This window comes from Lipotes vexillifer, unplaced genomic scaffold (genome assembly GCF_000442215.2).
Source record: "Lipotes vexillifer unplaced genomic scaffold, Lipotes_vexillifer_v1.1 scaffold1067, whole genome shotgun sequence".
Lineage (NCBI taxonomy): Eukaryota > Metazoa > Chordata > Mammalia > Artiodactyla > Lipotidae > Lipotes > Lipotes vexillifer.
The window spans coordinates 1,749,830-1,771,438 of record NW_006775205.1 but is presented as its reverse complement, the minus strand read 5'-3'; the positions used below and the strand labels follow the sequence as shown (position 1 = coordinate 1,771,438).

General features: G+C 38.1%; 1 protein-coding gene across 1 annotated transcript in view; it reads right to left on the bottom strand.

Moving 5' to 3' along the window:
- NCAPG (non-SMC condensin I complex subunit G) overlaps window positions 1-11,657 on the bottom strand; it is a 47,773-nt gene extending 36,116 nt beyond the window's left edge. Inside the window, exons 1-5 of the mRNA XM_007449825.1 lie at window positions 11,547-11,657; window positions 10,405-10,608; window positions 9,661-9,889; window positions 7,767-7,912; window positions 72-156 (exon numbers count right to left, since the gene is read on the bottom strand). Coding sequence (XP_007449887.1) covers window positions 72-156; window positions 7,767-7,912; window positions 9,661-9,889; window positions 10,405-10,608; window positions 11,547-11,657 — 775 coding nt within the window. The remainder of the gene's footprint in view (window positions 1-71; window positions 157-7,766; window positions 7,913-9,660; window positions 9,890-10,404; window positions 10,609-11,546) is intronic.
- Window positions 11,658-21,609: the final 9,952 nt, after the last annotated feature.

Sequence of the window (21,609 nt, the reverse complement as noted above, 5' to 3'; positions counted from 1 at the left end):
CTCTTTCCTAAACCTTTTAAATCTAACCTCAAAATCTACTAATGTTTTGTCTATAATTATATCTAACTTACCTGATCTGTCATTAAGACCTTGTTGAAGGAGCATTACTCTCTGAGCAATGGACATAGCTCTCATGTGAACCTTTTCAGCTAAAACCTTAAAGAGATAATAAAAAAATGGCCATTAAACTCAATATAATTTATGTATTTTATAACTAGTAATATCTCCTTCACCTAAGAAAATTATCCAGAATTTCCAAGAAAATTAATATCTGGTAACACATTAATGCAATAAGATTCTACCTAAATTATCTACACTCTCTGTCTATAAAAATCTCAATTGAATTATTATGTGCCAAATACTTTTCAAAAGTATTTTAAGAGGGATTACGGCGGGGAAGATGGTGGAAGAGTAAGACGCAGAGATCACCTACTTCCCCACAGATATATCAGAAATACATCTACATGTGGAACAACTCCTACAGAACACCTACTGAACACTGGCAGAAGACCTCAGACCTCCCAAAAGGCAAGAAACTCCCCCACGTACCTGGGTAGGGCAAAAGAAAAAAGAAAAAACAGAGACAAAAGAATAGGGACGGGACCTGCATCAGTGGGAGGGAGCTGTGAAGGAGGAAAGGCTTCCACACACTAGGAAGCCCCTTCGCAGGCGAAGACAGCGAGTGGCGGAGGGGGAAGCTTCCGAGCCACGGAGGAGAGCCCAGCAACAGGGATGCAGAGGGCAAAGCGGAGAGATTCCCGCACAGAGGATCGGTGTTCACCGGCACTAACTAGCCCGAGTCTTGTCTGCTCACGCGCCGGGTCGGACAGGGCTGGGAGCTGAGGCTCGGACTTCGGTCGGAGCGCAGGGAGAGGACTGGGGTTGGCGGCGTGAACACAGCCTGCAGGGGTTAGTGCACCACGGCTAACCGGGAGGGAGTCCGGGGAAAAGTCTGGACCTGCCGAAGAGGCAACAGACTTTTTCTTCCCTCTTTGTTTCCTGGTACACGGGGAGAGGGGATTAAGTGTGCTGCTTAAACGAGCTCCAGAGATGGGTGCGAGCCGCGGCTAACAGCGCGGACCCCACAGACGGGCATGAGACGCTAAGGCAGCTGCTGCTGCCGCCACCAAGAAGCCTGTGTGCGAGCACAGGTCACTATACACACCTCCCTTCCCTTCCCGGGAGCCTGTGCAGCCCGCCACTGCCAGGGTTCTGTGATGCAGGGACAACTTCCCCGGGAGAACGCACGGCACGCCTCTGGCTGGTGCAACGTCACGCCAGCCTCTGCCATCGCAGGCTCGCCCCGCACTCCATACCCCTCCCTCCCCGCGGCGTGAGTGAGCCAGAGCCCCTGAATCAGCGGCTCCTTTAACCCCGTCCTGTCTGAGAACAGAACAGACGGCCTCCAGCGACTTACAGGCACAGACACAAACTGAGCCCCGGGAGCTGTGCAAACAAAGAGAAAAGTAAATCTCTCCCAGCACCCTAAAGAGCAGCGGATTAAATCTCCACAATCAACTTGATGTACTCTGCATCTGTGGAATACCTGAATAGACAACGAATCATCCCAAATTGAGGAGGTGGCCTTTGAGAGCAAGATTTATTATTTTTTCCCCTTTTCCTCTTTTTGTGAGTGTGTATGTGTATACTTCTGTGTGAGATTTTCTCTGTATAGCTTTGCTTTCACCATTTATCCTCGGGTTATACCCATCCGTTTTTTTTTTTTTTACTTAAAATTTTTTTTCTTAATAATTATTTTTTATTTTAATAGCTTTAATTTATTTTATCTTACTTTATTTTCTTTTATCCTCTTTCTTCCTTCTACTTTTTCTCCCTTTTATTCTGAGCTGTGTGGATGAAAGGCTCTTGGTACTGCAGCCAGGAGTCAGTGCTGTGCCTCTGAAGTAGGAGAGCCAACTTCAGGACACTGGTACACAAGAGACCTCCCAGCTCCACGTAATTTCAAATGGCGAAAATCTCCCAGGGATCTCCATCTCAACACCAACACCCAGCTTCACTCAAGGACCAGCAAGCTACACTGCTGGACAACCTATGCCAAACAACTAGCAAGACAGGAACACACCACCATCCATTAGCAGAGAGGCTGCCTAAAATTATAATAAGTCCACAGACACCCCAAAACACACCACCAGACATGGACCTGCCCACCAGAAAGACAAGATCCAGCCTCATCCACCAGAACACAGGCAACAGTCCCCTCCACCAGGAAGTCTACACAACCCACTGAACCAACTTTAGCCACTGGGGACAGACACCAAAAAAAATGGGAACTACGAACCTGCAGCCTGCAAAAAGGAGACCCCAATCACAGTAAGATAAGCAAAACGAGAAGACAGAAAAACACACAGAAGATGAAGGAGCAAGATAAAAACCCACCAGACCTAACAAATGAAGAGGAAATAGGCAGTCTACCTGAAAAAGAATTCAGAATAATGACAGTAAAGATGATCCAAAATCTTGGAAATAGAATGGAGAAAATGCAAGAAACATTTAACAAGGACTTAGAAGAACTAAAGATGAAACAAGCAGCAATGAACAACACAATAAATGAAATTAAAAATTCTCTAGAAGGGATCAATAGCAGAATAACTGAGGCAGAAGAATGGAAAAGTGACCAGGAAGATAAAATAGTGGAAATAACTACTGCAGAGCAGAATAAAGAAAAAAGAATGAAAAGAACTGAGGACAGTCTCAGAGACCTCTGGGACAACATTAAACACACCAATATTCAAATCACAGGGGTTCCAGAAGAAGAAGAAAGAAAGGGACTGAGAAAATATTTGAAGAGATTATAGTTGAAAACTTCCCTAATATGGGAAAGGAAATAGTCAAGTCCAGGAAGCACAGAGAGTCCCATACAAGGTAAATCCAAGGAGAAACAAGCCAAGACACATATTAATCAAACTGTCAAAAATTAAATGCAAAGAAAACATATTAAAAGCAGCAAGGGAAAAACAACAAATAACACACAAGGGAATCCCTATAAGGTTAACAGCTGATCTTACAGCAGAAACTCTGCAAGCCAGAAGGGACTGGCAAGACATATTTAAAGTGATGAAAGAGAAAAACCTACAACCAAGATTACTCTACCCAGCAAGGATCTCATTCAGTTTTGATGGAGAAATTAAAACCTTTACAGACAAGCAAAAGCTGAGAGAGTTCAGCACCACCAAACCAGCTTTACAACAAATGCTAAAGGAACTTCTCTAGGCAAGAAACACAGCAGAAGGAAAAGACCTACAATAACAAACCCAAAACAATTAAGAAAATGGGAACAGGAACATACATATCGATAATTACCTTAAATGTAAATGGATTAAATGCTCCCACCAAAAGACACAGACTGGCTGAACAGATACAAAAACAAGACCCATATATATGCTGTCTACAAGAGACCCACTTCAGACCTAGAGACACATACAGACTGAAAGTGAGGGGATGGAGAAAGGTACTGCATGCAAATGGAAATCAGAAGAAAGCTGGAGTAGCAATTCTCATATCAGACAAAATAGACTTTAAAATAAAGACTATTAGAAGAGACAAAGAAGGACACTACATAATGATCAAGGGAGCAATCCAAGAAGAAAATATAATAATTGTAAATATTTATGCACCCAACATAGGAGCACCTCAATGCATAAGGCAAATACTAACAGCCATAAAAGGGGAAATCGACAGTAACACAATCATAGTAGGGGACTTTAACACCCCACTTTCACCAATGGACAGATCATCCAAAATGAAAATAAATAAGGAAACACAAGTTTTAAATGATACATTAAACAAATGGACTTAATTGATATTTATAGGACATTCCATCCAAAAACAACAGAATACACATTTTTCTCAAGTGCTCATGGAACATTCTCCAGGATAGATCATATCTTGGGTCACAAATCAAGCCTTGGTAAATTTAAGAAAACTGAAATTGTATCAAGTATCTTTTGCAACCACAATGCTATAAGACTAGATATGTTACAGGAAAAAATCTGTAAAAAATACAAACACATGGAGGCTAAACAATACACTACTTAATAACGAAGTGATCACTGAAGAAATAAAAGAGGAAATCAAAAAATACCTAAAAACAAATGACAATGGAGACATGATGACCCAAAACCTATGGGATGCAGCAAAAGCAGTTCTAAGAGGGAAGTTTATAGCAATACAACCCTACCTTAAGCAGGAAACATCTCGAATAAACAAGCTAACCTTACACCTAAAGCAATTAGAGAAAGAAGAACAAAAAAACCCCAAAGTTAGCAGAAGGAAAGAAATCATAAAGATCAGAGCAGAAATAAATGAAAAAGAAACAAAGAAAACAATAGCAAAGATCAATAAATCTAAAAGCTGGTCCTTTGGGAAGATAAACAAAATTGATAAACCATTAGCCAGACTCATCAAGAAAAAAGGGGAGAAGACTCAAATCAATAGAATTAGAAATGAAAAAGGAGAAGTAATAACTTACACTACAGAAATACAAAAGATCATGAGAGATTACTACAAGTAACTCTATGCCAATAAAATGGACAACCTGGAAGAAATGGACAAATTCTTAGAAATGCACAACCTGCCAAGACTGAACCAGGAAGAAATAGAAACTATGAACAGACCAATCACAAGCACTGAAATTGAAACTGTGATTAAAAATCTTCCAACAAACAAAAGCCCAGGACCAGATGGCTTCACAGGCAAATTCTAACAAACATTTAGAGAAGAGCTAACACCTATCCTTCTCAAACTCTTCCAAAATATAGCAGAGGGAAGAACACTCCCAAACTCATTCTACAAGGCCACCATCACCCTGATACCAAAACCAGACAAGGCTGTCAGAAAGAAAGAAAACTACAGGCCAATAACACTGATGAACATAGATGCAGAAGTCCTCAACAAAATACTAGCAAACAGAATCCAACAGCACATTAAAAGGATCATACACCATGATCAAGTGGGGTTTATTCCAGGAATGCAAGGATTCTTCAATATATGCAAATCAATCAACGTGATACACCATATTAACAAATTGAAGGAGAAAAACCATATGATCATTTCAATAGATGCAGAGAAAGCTTTCGACAAAATTCAGCACCCATATATGATAAAAACCCTGCAGAAAGTACGCATAAAGGGAACTTTCCTCAACATAATAAAGGCCATATATGACAAACCCACAGCCAACATCGTCCTCAATGGTGAAAAACTGAAAGCATTTCCACTAAGATCAGGAACAAGACAAGGTTGCCCACTCTCACCACTCTTATTCAACATAGTGTTGGAAGTTTTAGCCACAGCAATCAGAGAAGAAAAGGAAACACAAGGAATCCAAATCGGAAAAGAAGAAGTAAAGCTGTCACTGTTTGCAGATGACATGATACTATACATAGAGAATCCTAAAGATGCTACCAGAAAACTACTAGAGCTAATCAATGAATATGGTAATGTAGCAGGATACAAAATTAATGCACAGAAATCTCTGGCATTCCTATACACTAATGATGAAAAATCTGAAAGTGAAATCAAGAAAACACCCCATCTGGGCTTCCCTGGTGGTGAAGTGGTTGAGAGTCCGCCTGCCGATGCAGCAGACACGGGTTCGTGCCCCGGTCCAGGGAGATCCCACATGCCACGGAGCGGCTGGGCCTGTGAGCCATGGCCGCTAAGCCTGCGCATCTGGCGCCTGTGCTCCGCAATGGGAGAGGCCACAACAGTGAGAGGCCCATGTACCACACACACACACACACACACACACACACACACAAAGAAAACACCCCATTTACCATTGCAACGAAAAGAATAAAATATCTAGGAATAAACCTACTTAAGCAGACAAAAGATCTGTATGCAGAAAATTAAAAGACACTGATGAATGACATTAAAGATGATACAAATAGATGGAGAGATATACCATGTTCTTGGATTGAAAGAACCAACATTGTGAAAATGACTCTACTACCCAAAGCAATCTACAGATTCAATGCAATCCCTATCAAATTACCACTGGCCTTTTTCACAGAACTAGAACAAAAAATTTCACAATTTGTATGGAAACACAAAAGACCCCGAATAGCCAAAGCAATCTTGAGAACGAGAAATGGAGCTGGAGGAATCAGGCTCCCTGACTTCAGACTATACTACAAATCTACAGTAATCAAGACAGTATGGTACTGGCACAAAAACAGAAATATATATCAATGTAACAGGATCGAAAGCCCAGAAATAAACCCACACACATATGGTCACCTTATCTTTGATAAAGAAGGCAGGAATGTACAGTGGAGAAAGGACAGCCTCTTCAATAAGTAGTGCTGGAAAAAATAGACAGGTACATGTAAAAGTATGAGATTAGAACACTCCCTAACACCATACACAAAAATAAGCTCAAAATGGATTAAAGACCTAAATGTAAGGCCAGAAACTATCAAACTCTTAGAGGAAAACATAGGCAGAACACTCTATGACATAAATCACAGCAAGATTCTTTTTGATCCACCTCCTAGGAAACGGAAATAAAAACAAAAATAAACAAATGGGACCTAATGAAACTTCAAAGCTTTTGCACAGCAAAGGAAACCATAAACAAGACCAAAAGACAACCCTCAGAATAGGAGAAAATATTTGCAAATGAAGCAACTGAGAAGACTAATCTCCAAAATTTACAAGCAGCTCATGCAGCTCAATAATAAAAAACAAACAACCCAATCCAAAAATGGGCAGAAGACCTAAACAGACATTTCTCCAAAGAAGATATACAGACTGCTAACAAACACATGAAAGAATGCTCACCTTCATTAATCATTAGAGAAATGCAAATCAAAACTACAATGAGGTATCATCTCACACCGGTCAGAATGGCTATCATCAAAAAATCTAGAAACAATAAATGGTGGAGAGGGTGTGGAGAAAAGGGAACACTCTTGCACTGCTGGTGGGAATATGAATTGTTACAGCCACTTCGGAGAACAGTATGGAGGTTTCTTAAAAAACTACAAATAGAACTACCATATGACCTAGCAATCCCACTACTGGGCATATACCCTGAGAAAACCATAATTCAAAAAGAGTCATGTACCAAATTGTTCATTGCAGCTCTATTTACAATAGCCAGAAGATAGAAACAACCTAAGTGTCCATCATCGGATGAATGGATAAAGAAGATGTGGCACATATATACAATGGAATATTACTCAGCCATAAAAAGAAACGAAATTGAGTTATTTGTAGTGAGGTGGATGGACCTAGAGTCTGTCGTACAGAGTGAAGTAAGTCAGAAAGAGAAAGACAAATACCATATGCTAACACATATATATGGAATCTAAGAAAAAAAAATGTCATGAAGAACCTAGGGGTAAGACAGGAATAAAGACACAGACCTACTAGAGAATGGACTTGAGGATATGGGGAGGGGGAAGGGTAAGCTGTGACAAAGCGAGAGAGTGGCATGGACATATATACACTACCAAATATAAAACAGATAGCTAGTGGGAAGCAGCCGCATAGGGAGATCAACTCGGTGCTCTGTGACCAGCTAGAGGGGTGGGATAGGGAGGGTGGGAGGGAGGGAGACGCAAGAGGGAAGAGATATGGGAACATATGTATAACTGATTCACTTTGTTATAAAGCAGAAACTAACACACCACTGTAAAGCAATTATACTCCAATAAAGATGTAAAAAAAAAAAAGGATTTTAAGAATACAGCTTCTTGTCTTTTAAGAACATGTCTATATAAGATATTGGACTTATTTACCTGATAAGCCAGCTTCCTGACAGCCTCTTTCACATCCTTGGTGCGCCCTACAATTTTTGGCAAAGTCTTTGCTGATGGTGCAATACATGATAACACTGCCCGCCTAACTTCTGGATTTGAATCATTTTCAATCAAAGTAGCATATGCTAAAAATAGAGCAATACATTTTAGTACGCTAACAACATATTATTTAGTTAGCCATAGTCATAGATAACCCACATTTTGATATTTAATCTTTAAAATGATAAAAATCATTTTTTAGTCTTACACATTTAATTTTAGCTGAAGATTTTTTTCTGCCAACATCCCTTAAAAAGGACAGAATTAGAAATTAGTCAATGGACTGGGCAGGAAGGCTAAAACTGAAAACAAATAACCCTAAAGATCATGGAAAATCCATCCTTCAGATTATGTCTTTGCTACTCTTTAAGATTTAGAAACAAGTCTAGGATGGAAGCCAGTTTATTTTAAACTGATATGGCTTTATAAAGAGCTCACTATTTTGATTTTTAATGAATCCTAAAAAGAAATAACTTCTGATTTTACTCATTGAACAAAACTCATTTCCTGTATTTAAATATTTATTCACCTCTATTTCTCAGATTTTCCCATGCTTTATAATCAAGTATATGTTGACTACTAAACATATATGTTTTACATATTATTATGCCCCTCATTTAACTCCAAAAAATACCAACTACCACCAGTTATCAAAATTATAAAGGTAGTAACAGGGACAAAGAGAAAAACAAACCAGACGAGTTCCCAAAATAAACCTAGGCATATATGGAAAACTGGACTATGACTATCTTTATGAGCCCAGAGGTAGAGAAAGATTTCTTAAATAAAAGAAAGTGCAAATCATACAGGAAGAGACTGGTAATTCTGACATTAGGAATTTCTGCCCAAAAAAAGACATAGGGAAGACAGTGAAATAATCCATCAAAAGCAGGAAGACCTAACAATTCATATAAACCAAGGATTTCCCTTCAGAATATATAAAGAAATCCAATTAATAAGACAAACCAATAGAAAAATGAGAACACATTAACAGGCATTATACAGAAGAAACAAAATTGGCAAACAAAAAGATGCATAACAATGACATATGATACAAACAACCTGATTAACAAAAATTTAAAAATCTGACAGTACCAAGCACTAGACAGGATATGGCTCAATGAACACGTTTATGCACTGTTACTGGAAATATAAATTGATAAATGTTTTGTAGAACACTAGTACCTCATCTAATAAAGCTGAATGCACATATCCCCAACAAGTCCACCCTTAGGTACATATCCTAGAAAAACTGTGCACCAGAAGCCATGTACTGTGTAAGAAAGTTCATAGCAACGACACTGTATTTTAAGAGGAAAATAACTGGAAACAACTAGAAGGGCCATCATTATTAGAAACAATAAAACTGTCTTACATTCATACAATAGAACAGTATATCAGTAATATATCAACATGGATGAATGTTACAATGAGAAATAATGTTGAGAGCACAGAAAAATACAGTATGATCCACAAAACATACAAAATGATACGCAAAACTTAAACATTAATTAGAAGTATATACATGTGGTTAACTGTTTAAACAAACAAACAAAAGGGAACCCAAAATTCAAGATATTCATTAATTCAGAGGGAGAGTGATATAACTAGAAAGGGACATAAGATAGGCTTCAGAGGTATTGATGATGCTCTATTTTTTTTAGGTTGGATGGTGGCTACTTGGGTATTTTTTTTAATCATATATTTTTACATACGTGTGTGTGTGTATATATAAACTATGCTCTTCCATAATATTTCATAATAAGAAAATTCACCTGCTGAGAATTTAACAAAGTCAGTGAAACTGAAAGAAGATTTAAGGAGCTATACATACCATTAACCACCAGGCATTCATCATCTTTGGGATCCTGAAGGCGTGAAAGAGCAAGAACTGCCTGTATCCTTACATTTGGAATTTTATCTTTCAATCTAATAAGCATGGCTTCATTAATTTTATCAAACAAATCATCATCAATCTGGGCATTTTCTGGCATATTTCCCAAGAGCTTGTTTATGAGCTGGCACACTCTAAATCTAACTGCATTGCTGTTTGCTTCATGAGACTAAAACAGAAACAAAACAAAATTTATTCCAAGTCACATACCATTACTAAATAATGACATACCATTTGAATTCTATGTTTAGAATTCAAGAATTTATAGCAATAATTCATTCCTTGCAGAAAAACTATAATGCTACCTTGATCCATATATACATGCTAAATACACATTACATAACATAAAAGTCTCAAAATACACAGTCTAAAGTATCTGCTAAATTACAAAACCATATTCCTCTTCGGAGGAACTCTTTACTTCTGAACTAGAGAACCCATTTCAAACAAATGTATGTAAGAACTGGTTTAGAATGGTCATTAAAAATTTAATGCTGGAGTTATTTTTAAAAGTTCACTTTTTAATCTTAATGACAGTTCTAATATTTCCTACAAAAGGCAGATTCGTTCAGACATTTTCTCAATTACCAGATACTCATTCTCTAAGATATACAAACTCCCATGGCCCTTTTAAAATAGTAAAATTTTCTACAACATTCCCTCGAACTTCTAGTTTTCGTATACCTTTAATAGAAAAGTAAACAAATAATTTAAAATGCCACCATCTTCCTCTTCTTCATCATCTTCCGTATCTGACTGGTGAAATGAAGTAACAAACTTTGCTGCAAATTCTATTATCCTCTCCACAGCTGGTTCTCGTTTATAGACCACCATAGCATATTTAAGGTAATTAACAAACTCCTCATAAAAACCTGTTTTGTCATCCACCTGAAAGAGAAAAGAAACCCTTCACAAACTGCAGGGATAAAATCCTTTTTTCTCAACATTACTCTAAGACACTGAAAACACCAGCCCTAACGCAAACAAACTAAAATCATTATTTAGTAAACTCTCAATTATCCAAACCTTCAAAGGGGAAATAAATTTGCACAAATTTCTCTCCAGAGAAATTTATTTCTCCCAGGAAAAAAACAAACATGAATTTTGACAGTGAAAGGATTCCTCTGATTTTTTTTTTTTTTTAACACCCTTGAATTCTCAATATGATGCCTTGGTACCAGTTTAGTAAAAATCTGCTTCTTCATGAACAACCCAAAATCAACCACAGCTTTTGCATTTTACCGTATTACCCTTCATATTACACAGCAATTTCCTTTTGACATAACTCACATCCTACCTCATATTCTCAAGCCCTATACTGACTTACAATTTTTCCCGGACCTCAAGATAATTTATTCTCCCGAAATTCATGGTCCTATTCTTCTAGGTTTCATTTAAAAACGAAACAAACAGTATTTACATGACTAAGAGGAGCCAAGTCCTAACGATTAATTTGCTAATTGGTGATTTGATACAATTTAACAGTGGGGCGAGGTTTACGTTAATTAAATGTGGGCGGTGATCTGAAGGACAACACCGCGTTCAGGATCCACGCTGCGGCCCTACACTAGATGCCCGGTCGCCACGGTACGCGCAAACTCTTCTCCAAGTTCACCGCCAGAGGATTAACGGTCCGCGCCGGAGGCCGCTGGGAAGAGGCGGGGGAGGGGGGGGAGGGTGTGCCTCTCCGAACCGGGTCGTGAAAGTTAAGGAGTTGGAGTCTTGGTGCGCGGAGTCGGGAAGGTCGCGGGAAGCCCCCGGGAGAGGCCAGGCCGAGCCGGGGAAGGAAGGGGCGGGGGCCCGGTGCCGCGGGCCGCATCGCTTACCGAGTGGTAGGTGCGGCTCAGCGCCACCACCAGCTTCGCCTGGTTCTGGTGCGGCTGCTGCGCCAGCTGGAAGGCCTCCTTAATCGGCAGCAGCCTCTTCTCCGCCCCCATGGCGCCGGGACCCTGTCGTGACGAAGCCTGTCCGCGCTCGGCTTTAGCTGGCCCGACTGACCACGGTCGGAGACTCCACAGGTACGCTTCAGACTCCAGTCAGCAGGCGGCCGACAGCCGAGGGCGTGGTAACCGCCAGAGCATTCAAATAACTCCCGCGGGAGAAGGAAATACGCGAGACTATCGCGAGAGCTTAGAGCGGCGAGGGTGGGAAGAGATGAGACCACCCCCTTCAACCCCACCGACGGGGCGCTTGCGCTTAGGGTGTTTTAAACCGTTTTCCGAGTGGGAAGTGGCGTTTCTAAGAGGAGGAGGAGTTGGCGCCCCCGGAAGTGGTATCCACAGGAGAGCGAGCCTTGCGCCGGAGTGACTGTTGGATCCGAGCTGGTGGCGCCAGGGTTAGTCGTGTCTTGCGGCTGGGAGTGAGGCGAGGAAGAAGAACGGATCCTCCTTGGGTGAGAAAGGGAATCTGCTGAGGGAACGAATCCCTGCCCCCGCTGAAGGGGAGGAGGGGTTCGTTCGGAGATCCGTCAAGAAGGGAGAGGTAGGGCGTGCGGGAGTGCTGGGCGGCGGCCTGGTTTCTACTGGAAAGGAGGATGTTCCGAGGTCTCCAGATGGAGTTGGGCCGCAGTATTTTTAAGCCTTAGGTCCGCGTCTGGTGGAGAGTCTGCAAACGTGTAAGGCAGTATGGGAAGAGAGGCACGGGTTAATTTAGGTACAGTTTGTTCTAGATGTACCGGCTTTCGAGGCCTGTTTACAGAGGTGCATAACAGCAATGTTTTCAACACAGAATGGAAAAAGAGTTTAGGGTAATGGTAAGATAAAGAAATTTGGAGTGCCTTCCGGCAGGAACTAAGTCTTTAAAGTGTTTTTTAATGGAATTATTTGAGACAATTATTAACATCTAAAGAAATAGATTACAAAGAAGCCTGTACGCCTTTTTTCCTGTTGAACTACCTTTCCTCCCCAGCAGCAATGGATTTTCTGAATTTACTGTTAATTTTTATGTATTAATGATATATGAATAAATCTCTGAATAAGTATCTTGTATTGTTTTCATGTTCTAACATTATATGAATGATCCTATGTGCAACTTGCTTTTTTCACTCAGTATTATTTTTGAGGTTTATTCATATTGATATTTTCATAACAATAACACCTTTTGGACCCATTGTCGAGGAAAAATTAACCAATGGTTGATCTAGGAAAGAAATGGAGAATTTTATTCAAGCCAACCTGAGGGTTATAACCTGTGAGGCAGTCTTTCAGGAAGCTCTGAAACTGCCCTGCCCTTTTGAGGTCTAAGCACAGTAATATATGTTTTTTGTTGTTGTTGTTGTTTTTTGTTTTGCGGTACGCGGGCCTCTCACTGTTGTGGCCTCTCCCGTTGAGGAGCACAGGCTCCGGACGCGCAGGCTCAGCGGCCATGGCTCACGGGCCCAACCGCTCCGCGGCATGTGGGATCTTCCCGGACCGGGGCACGAACCCGTGTCCCCTGCATCGGCAGGCGGACTCTCAACCACTGCGCCACCAGGGAAGCCCAGTAATATATGTTTTTGAGACAAAGGGTTATACGTCAAATGACGTATTATTGACAGTTTACACAATCCAGATCTATAGTTACAAAGAGAGTAGGTCATGGGTCATCTTGACTCCTTACAAGATTAAGAAGGAAGGTTATCTCCTAAGGAGCTTTAGTTAGTGCAGATACACAACACCACTTAAAGGGGAGGGAGGAGGCCCAAACAGGCAGAGAAAATTTTTATGTTTAAATTTTTCTTGTCTTGCCATAAAATATGAATTTTATTTCATCACCTTATATGCCAAGACACTGTTCTAAGCACTTTACTTCATTTAATCCTTAGGCACAACCCTTGTAAGTTCTTTCTGTCTTTTTAAGAAGAGGAAACTGAGGTACATATAGGTTGCTCTAGAATTCTATTGTATGAGCATGCCATAATTTATTCATCTATTCTCTTCATAGTCCTAATCCCTGAAACATTGCAGGTATTCAAATGCTAGTTGAAATAGTAAATATGGTAGCAGCTGGGTTGCCCATAATTTCAAAATTATCAAGATGTCTAATTTCTGAAAAGGCAAGAGGGGTGGGTATTTTAGGTTAATCAGCTAGAGGGAAAGCAGAGGTTTAAGAGTGCATGGAATATAGTTGATAACATTTATAATCTCACTATAGCTAAAATGTAGAATGCCTAGACAGCTGTGGTGAAAGAAACCTAGAACGGGCATTAATTTTTTAACCAGCTATATCCAAACTATCATTTCAACATGTACTCAACATAAATTATACTGATGAGTTAATTTACATTCTTTTTTTTTTCCTATTAAGTCTTTGGAATTGGGAATTGTTTTACACTAGCTACATTTCAAACTGCTCAATAAACATGGGGCTAGTGACTACAGTATTAGATAGTGTAAAACTATTCTTACTTTGGGAACCACTGAATATACCATTTGTTTTTCATGTAAAATCAACTGGTGAACTAAAAGTTAGAACAAACTAATATTTGGAGAAATTTTTCTTATTTTGTGGCCTTTAATTGCTCAGCTCTCCTTATGCTTTGGGTGCCTGCTACCTTTGTTGCTTTGTTTATATGTGAAATTTCTAACAATATTATTTCATTTACCATATTTTATTTGGTTACCCACAAATGAGAGGTGACTTCATACCATTTTGTCATTACTGAGGGATGAGGCATCTGGCCACCAGAGGTCAGCCTAACTATATTTTGACCAGCTTTGGCAGGGGGGATTAATAACATGTTTTTGTTCAGTATTTTTGGAACATTATCTGAAAAGTTAAAAAAAAGATACTAGATTACAAAAATGGTAGCCTTTGGAATGGAAGAAAATATTTTCAAGCCATGTATCCCTTAAGATGTTAATATCAAAAAATATATAAGGACTCATATAATTCAATAGCAAAAAAATTAATAATAACCTGCTTTAAAAATGAGCAAAGGACCTGAATAGACATTTTTCCAGAGAACACCTACAAATGGCCAACATGTATATAAAAAGGAGCTCAACATCACTTATCATCAGGGAAATGCAAATCAAAACCACAATAAGGTATCACTTCACACCTGTCAGGATGGCTGTTATCAAAAAGTCAGAAGATAACAAGTGTTGGTGAGGATGAGGACCCTTATACACATTGGTGGGAAACAATATGGAGGTTCCTCAAAAAAGTAAAAATAGAGCTATCATATGATCCAGCAATCCCCCTTCTTGGTATATATTCAAAGGATAAAATTATTATCTCAAAGATATATCTCCATTCCCACGTTTATTGCAGCATTTTTCACAGTAACTAAGATATGGAAATAATCTAAGTGTCCATCAATGAATGAATGAATAAAGAAGATGTGACATTTATATACATACACAATTCAGTCTTTAAAAAGAAGGAAATCCTGCAACTTACAACAACATGGGTCAACCTGGAGGACATTCTGCCATGTGAAATAAACCAGACACAGAAAGACAAATACTGTATGATACCACTTATATGTGGAATCTTAAAAAGTTGAACTCATAGTAATAAAGAGAATGGGAGTTATCAGTGGCTAGCGGGTGGAGGAAATAGATATCAAAGCATACAAACTTTCTGGAGACGTAATGTACATCATAGTGACTATAGTTGATCATGTGTACTTGAAATTTGCTGAGAATAGATCTCAAGTGTTATCATCACATGCAAAAAAAAAAAATAGTAACTGTGAGGTGATGGGTATGTTAATTAGCTTGATTGTGTAACCATTTCACAGTGAATACGTATATCAAAGCATTACATTGTACATGTTAAATATATGTAATTTGTCAATTATACCTCGATAAAACTGGTAAAAAAAAAAGATGCTATATTAAGCTTAAACTCACTGCCTTTAGGTTACCTGTGTCTTGACTTTTTCTCTAAATGCTATAGGGAAAAGAACACATTGTAGCAACTAAACTAAACAAACTAACTAATTCATATGGTAAGGGTATTTAGTTCTGAAATTACAGAAAAATGGTTCTGTCAAAGTAAATTATGCATGGGAGTGTACAGAGTAAGTGGTTAATTCACTTTTGATATGAGGGTATTATTACTCATGGAATGTAAAGAGGTAACAGTGATGGGTTCACTCTAGAATTTACATATGCCTTCAAAGAAACTTTGTCTTATTTTTGCTTAACAAAAAAAGTAGGGTGAACCTTTTAAAGAATGCTTTGAGCAACATAATTACTGAAGTATAGCCAATCAATAATCATGCAAATGGAATCCGGTTGAAATGAAAATAGTAAAAATATAAGAGGACAGAAGAATTAAAAGCTAACCCCTGGGGACTTCCCTGGTGGTGCAGTGGTTAAGAATCCACCTGCCAATGCAGGGGACACAGGTTCAAGCCCTGGTCCAGGAAGATCACACATGCCACAGAGCAACTAAGCCCGTGCTCCACAACTACTGAGCCTGTGCTCTAGAGCCCGGGAGCCACAACTACTGAGCCCGTGCTCCGCAACAAGAGAAGCCACCACAATGAGAAGCCCGCGCGCCACAACGAAGAGTAGCCCCTGCTCGCCGCACTAAAGAAAGCCCGGGCACAGCAACAAAGACCCAACACAGCCAAAAATAATTAATTAATTAATTTTTTAAAAAAAGTTAACACCTGTCTCAATAAAATACTTATGGTATGTTTTAAATTTTCCTTTTGTTTTCAGATTGAAGTAGGTAATAATATTATAAACTTAAAAGTATTTGCACTCATGTTCTTAAAGATGAAGTTATAAGCAGTGACCTTTATATTGCTTTAGTAGCATTATCTTTGTTGATCTTGTTTAAAACAATTATTTCATTTGTACAACATACTACCAAATCACCTGAATATAATTTAGGAATTTTTGTCTCCTTAGACTAAAAGTGAAACATGCTTGTATGGTTCCTTACAGCGGGCCTTCATCATTCTCTCATTAATTTTTCCAAAAAATTTGCTAAGCCCCTAATACATGCCAGACACTGCAGAGAACTAAATTAGATAAAGAATGAGTAGAAGCCAGAGAAATGTTTTTTAGAGGAATAGTACTGACACGAAGCCAGACCATATCCACTTCAGTGTGTATTTGAAACTAGAGAAGTTTACTAACTTTCATTTTGGAAATCATTGCTACATGATGGCATGAGTGGGATCTTGATATTTTGGTTTTGCTTTTTTCGTTCAGACCTGTGCCTTTAGTCCATCCATGTTGCTATGTATACTTCTAATGTGCTTTTAACACATGTTAACCTATCCACTCCTCCAGTGATGGAAGCCTGGAATGCTTCTATTTCTTTACCATCAAATATGACTCCCCAGAGTACATGTTGGTCTTATGGAGAATTTCTCTGCTATATATACCCAAGAGTGGAATTCCTACATCATGAGTTGTGCAAATAGTTTGACTAAGTAGTGCTGCCAGATTGCTCTTCAGAAAGGTTACCCCAGTCTGTAATCCCACCAGTAGTGCTGGTTTCTAAGGGAGTTCCTTTAGTCCCCTCACAAACACTTGGCATTTTCCAGCTTTCTAATTTTTACCAAAATAATAGAATAATGTGATATCTCTTTACTCATCATATAGTTAATGGCCTGTGGATTTTCTCTTCTGTAAATTGGATATTTTTGTCCTTTGTCCATTTCTTTATTGAGACTGCTATCTTTTTGGTTGTTGTTGATTTGTAGTTAACTTTGTTCTTGATGTGTTTAGTTCAATCCAAAAATACTTATTTTGATGTGATTGAATTCATCGTATTTTGGTCTTGTGCCTTATGTTTTTTTAAGAAGTGCTTCTCTGGCCCTAAGTCACAAAGATATTCTCCTGCATTATACTCTTTTAACTGTATAGTTTTACAGTTCTTATTTAGGTCTTTAACCTGTCATGAGTCCTCCTTTGTATGTGGCATTATATAGGTATACAGCTTTATTTTTCTTCATGTAATGAGCCAGTTACTACCAATATTATTATATACTAAATGCATTCATTCCCCCTTGATTTATGTGCCATCTTTACTGTATACTACATTCTTAAGTCTTATGTGGCTCTATTTCTGAGCTTTGTTCCATTGGACTATTTGTTCTTATACTAACCACCCTACTTTAATTTCTGTGGCTTCTGTAACATGTGTAATAATATGTGTTAATATCCTGTAGGCCATGATATTTACTTTACTCTTCTGTTTAAATAGTTTGTTTAGCTATATGTGGAATTTTATTCTTAACATATTGGAATTGTATAAATTAATTTGGAAAAAAGTTCTTTATAATATTCATTGTTCCATCCAAGAGCATGGAATGTCTGTCTATTTTAAATCATCTATGTCCTTCATTAGAATTTTACAGTCTTCTTCATAGAGGTCTCGCATATTATTGATTAGTTCTTAAATCCTTTATAGGTTTTTTTTTGCCCCTGTTGTGCAAGTGATGTATGTAATACATTTCATGGTTAGTATTGCTGGTGTTAAGAGTGCCTGGGGTCAAATCCTGATTCTATCACTTAGTAGATATATGACCCTGGACAGGTAGCTTAAGCCTCATGTATAAAATGGGGACAGTAAAAGTACCTATCTTATAGGATTGTTAGGAGAATTTTAAATGAGTTAACACTTGTGGAGTTCCTAGAGTAGTACCTGGAAATATTTAAGTTCTATGTAAATAAATTAATGGTCATAGGTTAATCTCAGATCCAGGAACTTTGTTGAACTCTTTTATTAGCTCTAATAGTTTATAAGTTAGGCTTTTTTAATGTTAGATGACTATATCATCTGTAAATTAGTAGTTTTATATCTTTTTTTCCAGTTCTCACACCTTTTTAAAAAAAAATTGATTAGGACTTTGGTACTTTGTTACACTGGTACTTTGTTACACAATATCAGTCCTTATCATCCTTATCTAATTTCATTTTTTAAATTAATTAATTTATTTATTTTTGGCTGCGTTGGGTCTTTGTTGCTGCGCTCGGGCTTTCTCTAGTTGCCGCGAACGGGGCTATTCTTCCTTGTGGAGCACGGGCTCTAGGCACGCGGACTCTAGAGCGCAGGCTCAGTTGTCGTGGCGCAAGGGCTTAGTTTGCTCCGTGGCATGTGGGATCTTCCTGGACCACGGATAGAACCCTTGTCCCTTGCCTTGCGAGGTGGATTCCTAACGACTGCGCCACCAGGGAATTCCCTAATTTAATTTTTAAAGGGAATATATCTGAAGTTTCTCATTTAGGATATTTGCTGAAAGTTTTTTGTAGATAATTTTTACCTTGTTGAGAAAGTAACTTTCTCTTCCTAGTTTGATAAGAGCATCTTGTTTTTTAAAACATAAATAGGTGTTGATCAAGAACCAAGAATGGTTAAATATTCATAGTTAATAAAATTATCTAATTTATTTTATTGCTGTAGTGACTTATATTTATAAATTTTATGAAGTTGAGATATTCTTGCTTTCCTATGATAAGCTCTACATGATTATGACATTCTTTTTTTCTTTAATACACTATTACATTTTGTTAGGTAATATTTGAAATTTTTGCAAGTGAAATGAGCCTTTCTTATTTGCTTCATCTCTAGATTTGGAATTAATATTTTATTATCCTCATAAAAGGAGTTTTATGCTATTTTTCTTTTTTCTGGAACAATTTATATAAAATATGTATTAATTTCCTTGGAAGTTTAGTGGAACTCTCTTATAAAACCATTTGCACCTGGTGTTTTTAATAGGAGGTTGTTACCTTTTGAGTTTCTTTAATACTGGTCTGTATTATTCAAATTATCTATTTCTTTCTGTACAAATTTTAGTGTTTTATATTCTTCTAGAATTTAGCCATTTTATCTAGGTTTTCACATTTTAGCATATATTATGTTTTTAATTTTGGGGGGGTATTTTAAAATCTCTTTCCTGATAACTCTCACCAGTTAAAATCTCTTTCCTGATAACTCTCACCAGTATTTTAAAATCTCTTTCCTGATTACTCTCACTAATTTCGTTTTTCTTATTCATATTTTCAGAAAACCGTCTTTCAGTTTTATCATTCTATTATTCTTTTATATACTATTTAATTTCTGCCTTTATTATTTCCTTTCTGCTTATTTTGCTGTTGTGCTTTTCCATTGTCTTGAATTGAATGCTTAACTTGTGTGTATTTAAACTTCCTTGTTTCCTCATCAATGTATTCAAAGCTATAAATTTCTTCTAGGTACTGGTTTGGCCATACCCCACAAATTTTTGCTTGTGGGGTTATATTATTATTCAGTTTTATATCTAATATATTTTATTATTTCCATTTTATTAATTCATGAGCTATTTAGTTTCCTAACATAGGATTACTTTTAACCTTTAATATCTACTTTTATTGCATTATGATTAGAGAATTTAGTCTAAATGAAATTGACCCTTTGGAATCTAGTTATACTTTATAACCTAATGCATGAACTATTTGTGTGTGTGTGTGTGTGTGTGTGTGTGTGTGTGTGTGTGTATGTGTGTACTTAATATCTGTTCTGTTTGGTATAGAGTTTTGTATACTTAAATAATATAATATCTAAAGTATACTAATATTTTAACTTTTTCAGAATGCTTGTATCCCTGCTTATATTCCCCTGTCAGTTCTACTAGTTGTTACTAGAGAAATTTTGAGGATGTGCTTTTAGGGTCATAGGTGTTTATGATGAGTGTATCATTTTCATTGTTTTCCTTTTACTAGTATTATCATCAATCTTTGTCCCTTATATTTTTTTGGCTTGAAATCTTTTTTGTTGGATATTAAGATTGCTGTCCCAGCTTTATTCTGGTCCACAGTTACCTGATATATATTTTTTCATATTTTTAGCTTTGACCTTTTTTGGGTCTTTTTGCTTTAAGATATCTTTTGTTAGCAGCATATTGTTAAATCTTGTTTTGTTTTGTTGATCCAGTCTGAATGTCTGCCTTTTAATTGTCAGTTTAAGCTGTTTATATTCATTGTAACTCCTGCTATATTAAGATTTATACCTGCCATCTTCCCTCATTATCTGTAGAGTATGGTCATAGGACCACAACCTCTGGGGTCCCAGCAAGAGTTCTAACGTATAGAACTCTACAACCAGCACAGGTCCCCTAGAACTAATCCCAACAAGCACCTCTAAAGATAAAAAAGATATCTTTTATAGCTCCCTATTTGGAGTTTAGAGCATAAGGAATCTGCTCTTGCAGAAGTAATTTCCTGGGTTAGAACTGCACAATAAAAAACAAACTAGCCCAGATATGTACCAATGAAAGATTAAAGTGGCCCCAGGCTCTTCTTCCAAATTTTGTCATGGTAGGATCCATTCCCAGTAGGAAACTCTGCCTAAACCTATGTGCTAGAGATGGGAAAGCTGATAAGCCTTCTTGCTCAACATCATGTGCTTGGCTAGTCTATGAAGTTAGATAGATAATAATGTTACCCAGTGCTTTCAGGCTTTAATATCATGTCTCTAGTCTTCTCATTCACAGGTTAAGCCTACCTTTCCAGGTAGTCCAACAACTAAGTCACCAGTTTCCAAGGACATTTGCACCACCTATGGAAAACATCAGATCCGTGCACACCAGACAGATCCTTGACACCTCGTCCCACCATCCCCCTGTGCAAAAGTTGCTGCACCAGCGGACAAAGAAGGCGACCACTGAGTTTCTTTTCATTACGAACTAGATATAATATCCCTGCCAGCAAAAAAGAGTACACAAAGTGTCTCTTCATAATTTCACAACCAGTTGAGACCATGCTAAGAAAATCAGCTTGCCTAGATGAGGACCCCTTCTCTTCTTGGGTAGCCAGGATTTGAAGGAGAGACTCTGACCTGTGCCACTGGTAAGTGACTAAATTTTACACACTGAACTGGTCCTGAGAACTGAGCTGTCTTCTTTGTAAGTGAAGAATATACAACATAATCTTGAAGAACTGCACAGTGGTGCAAGCC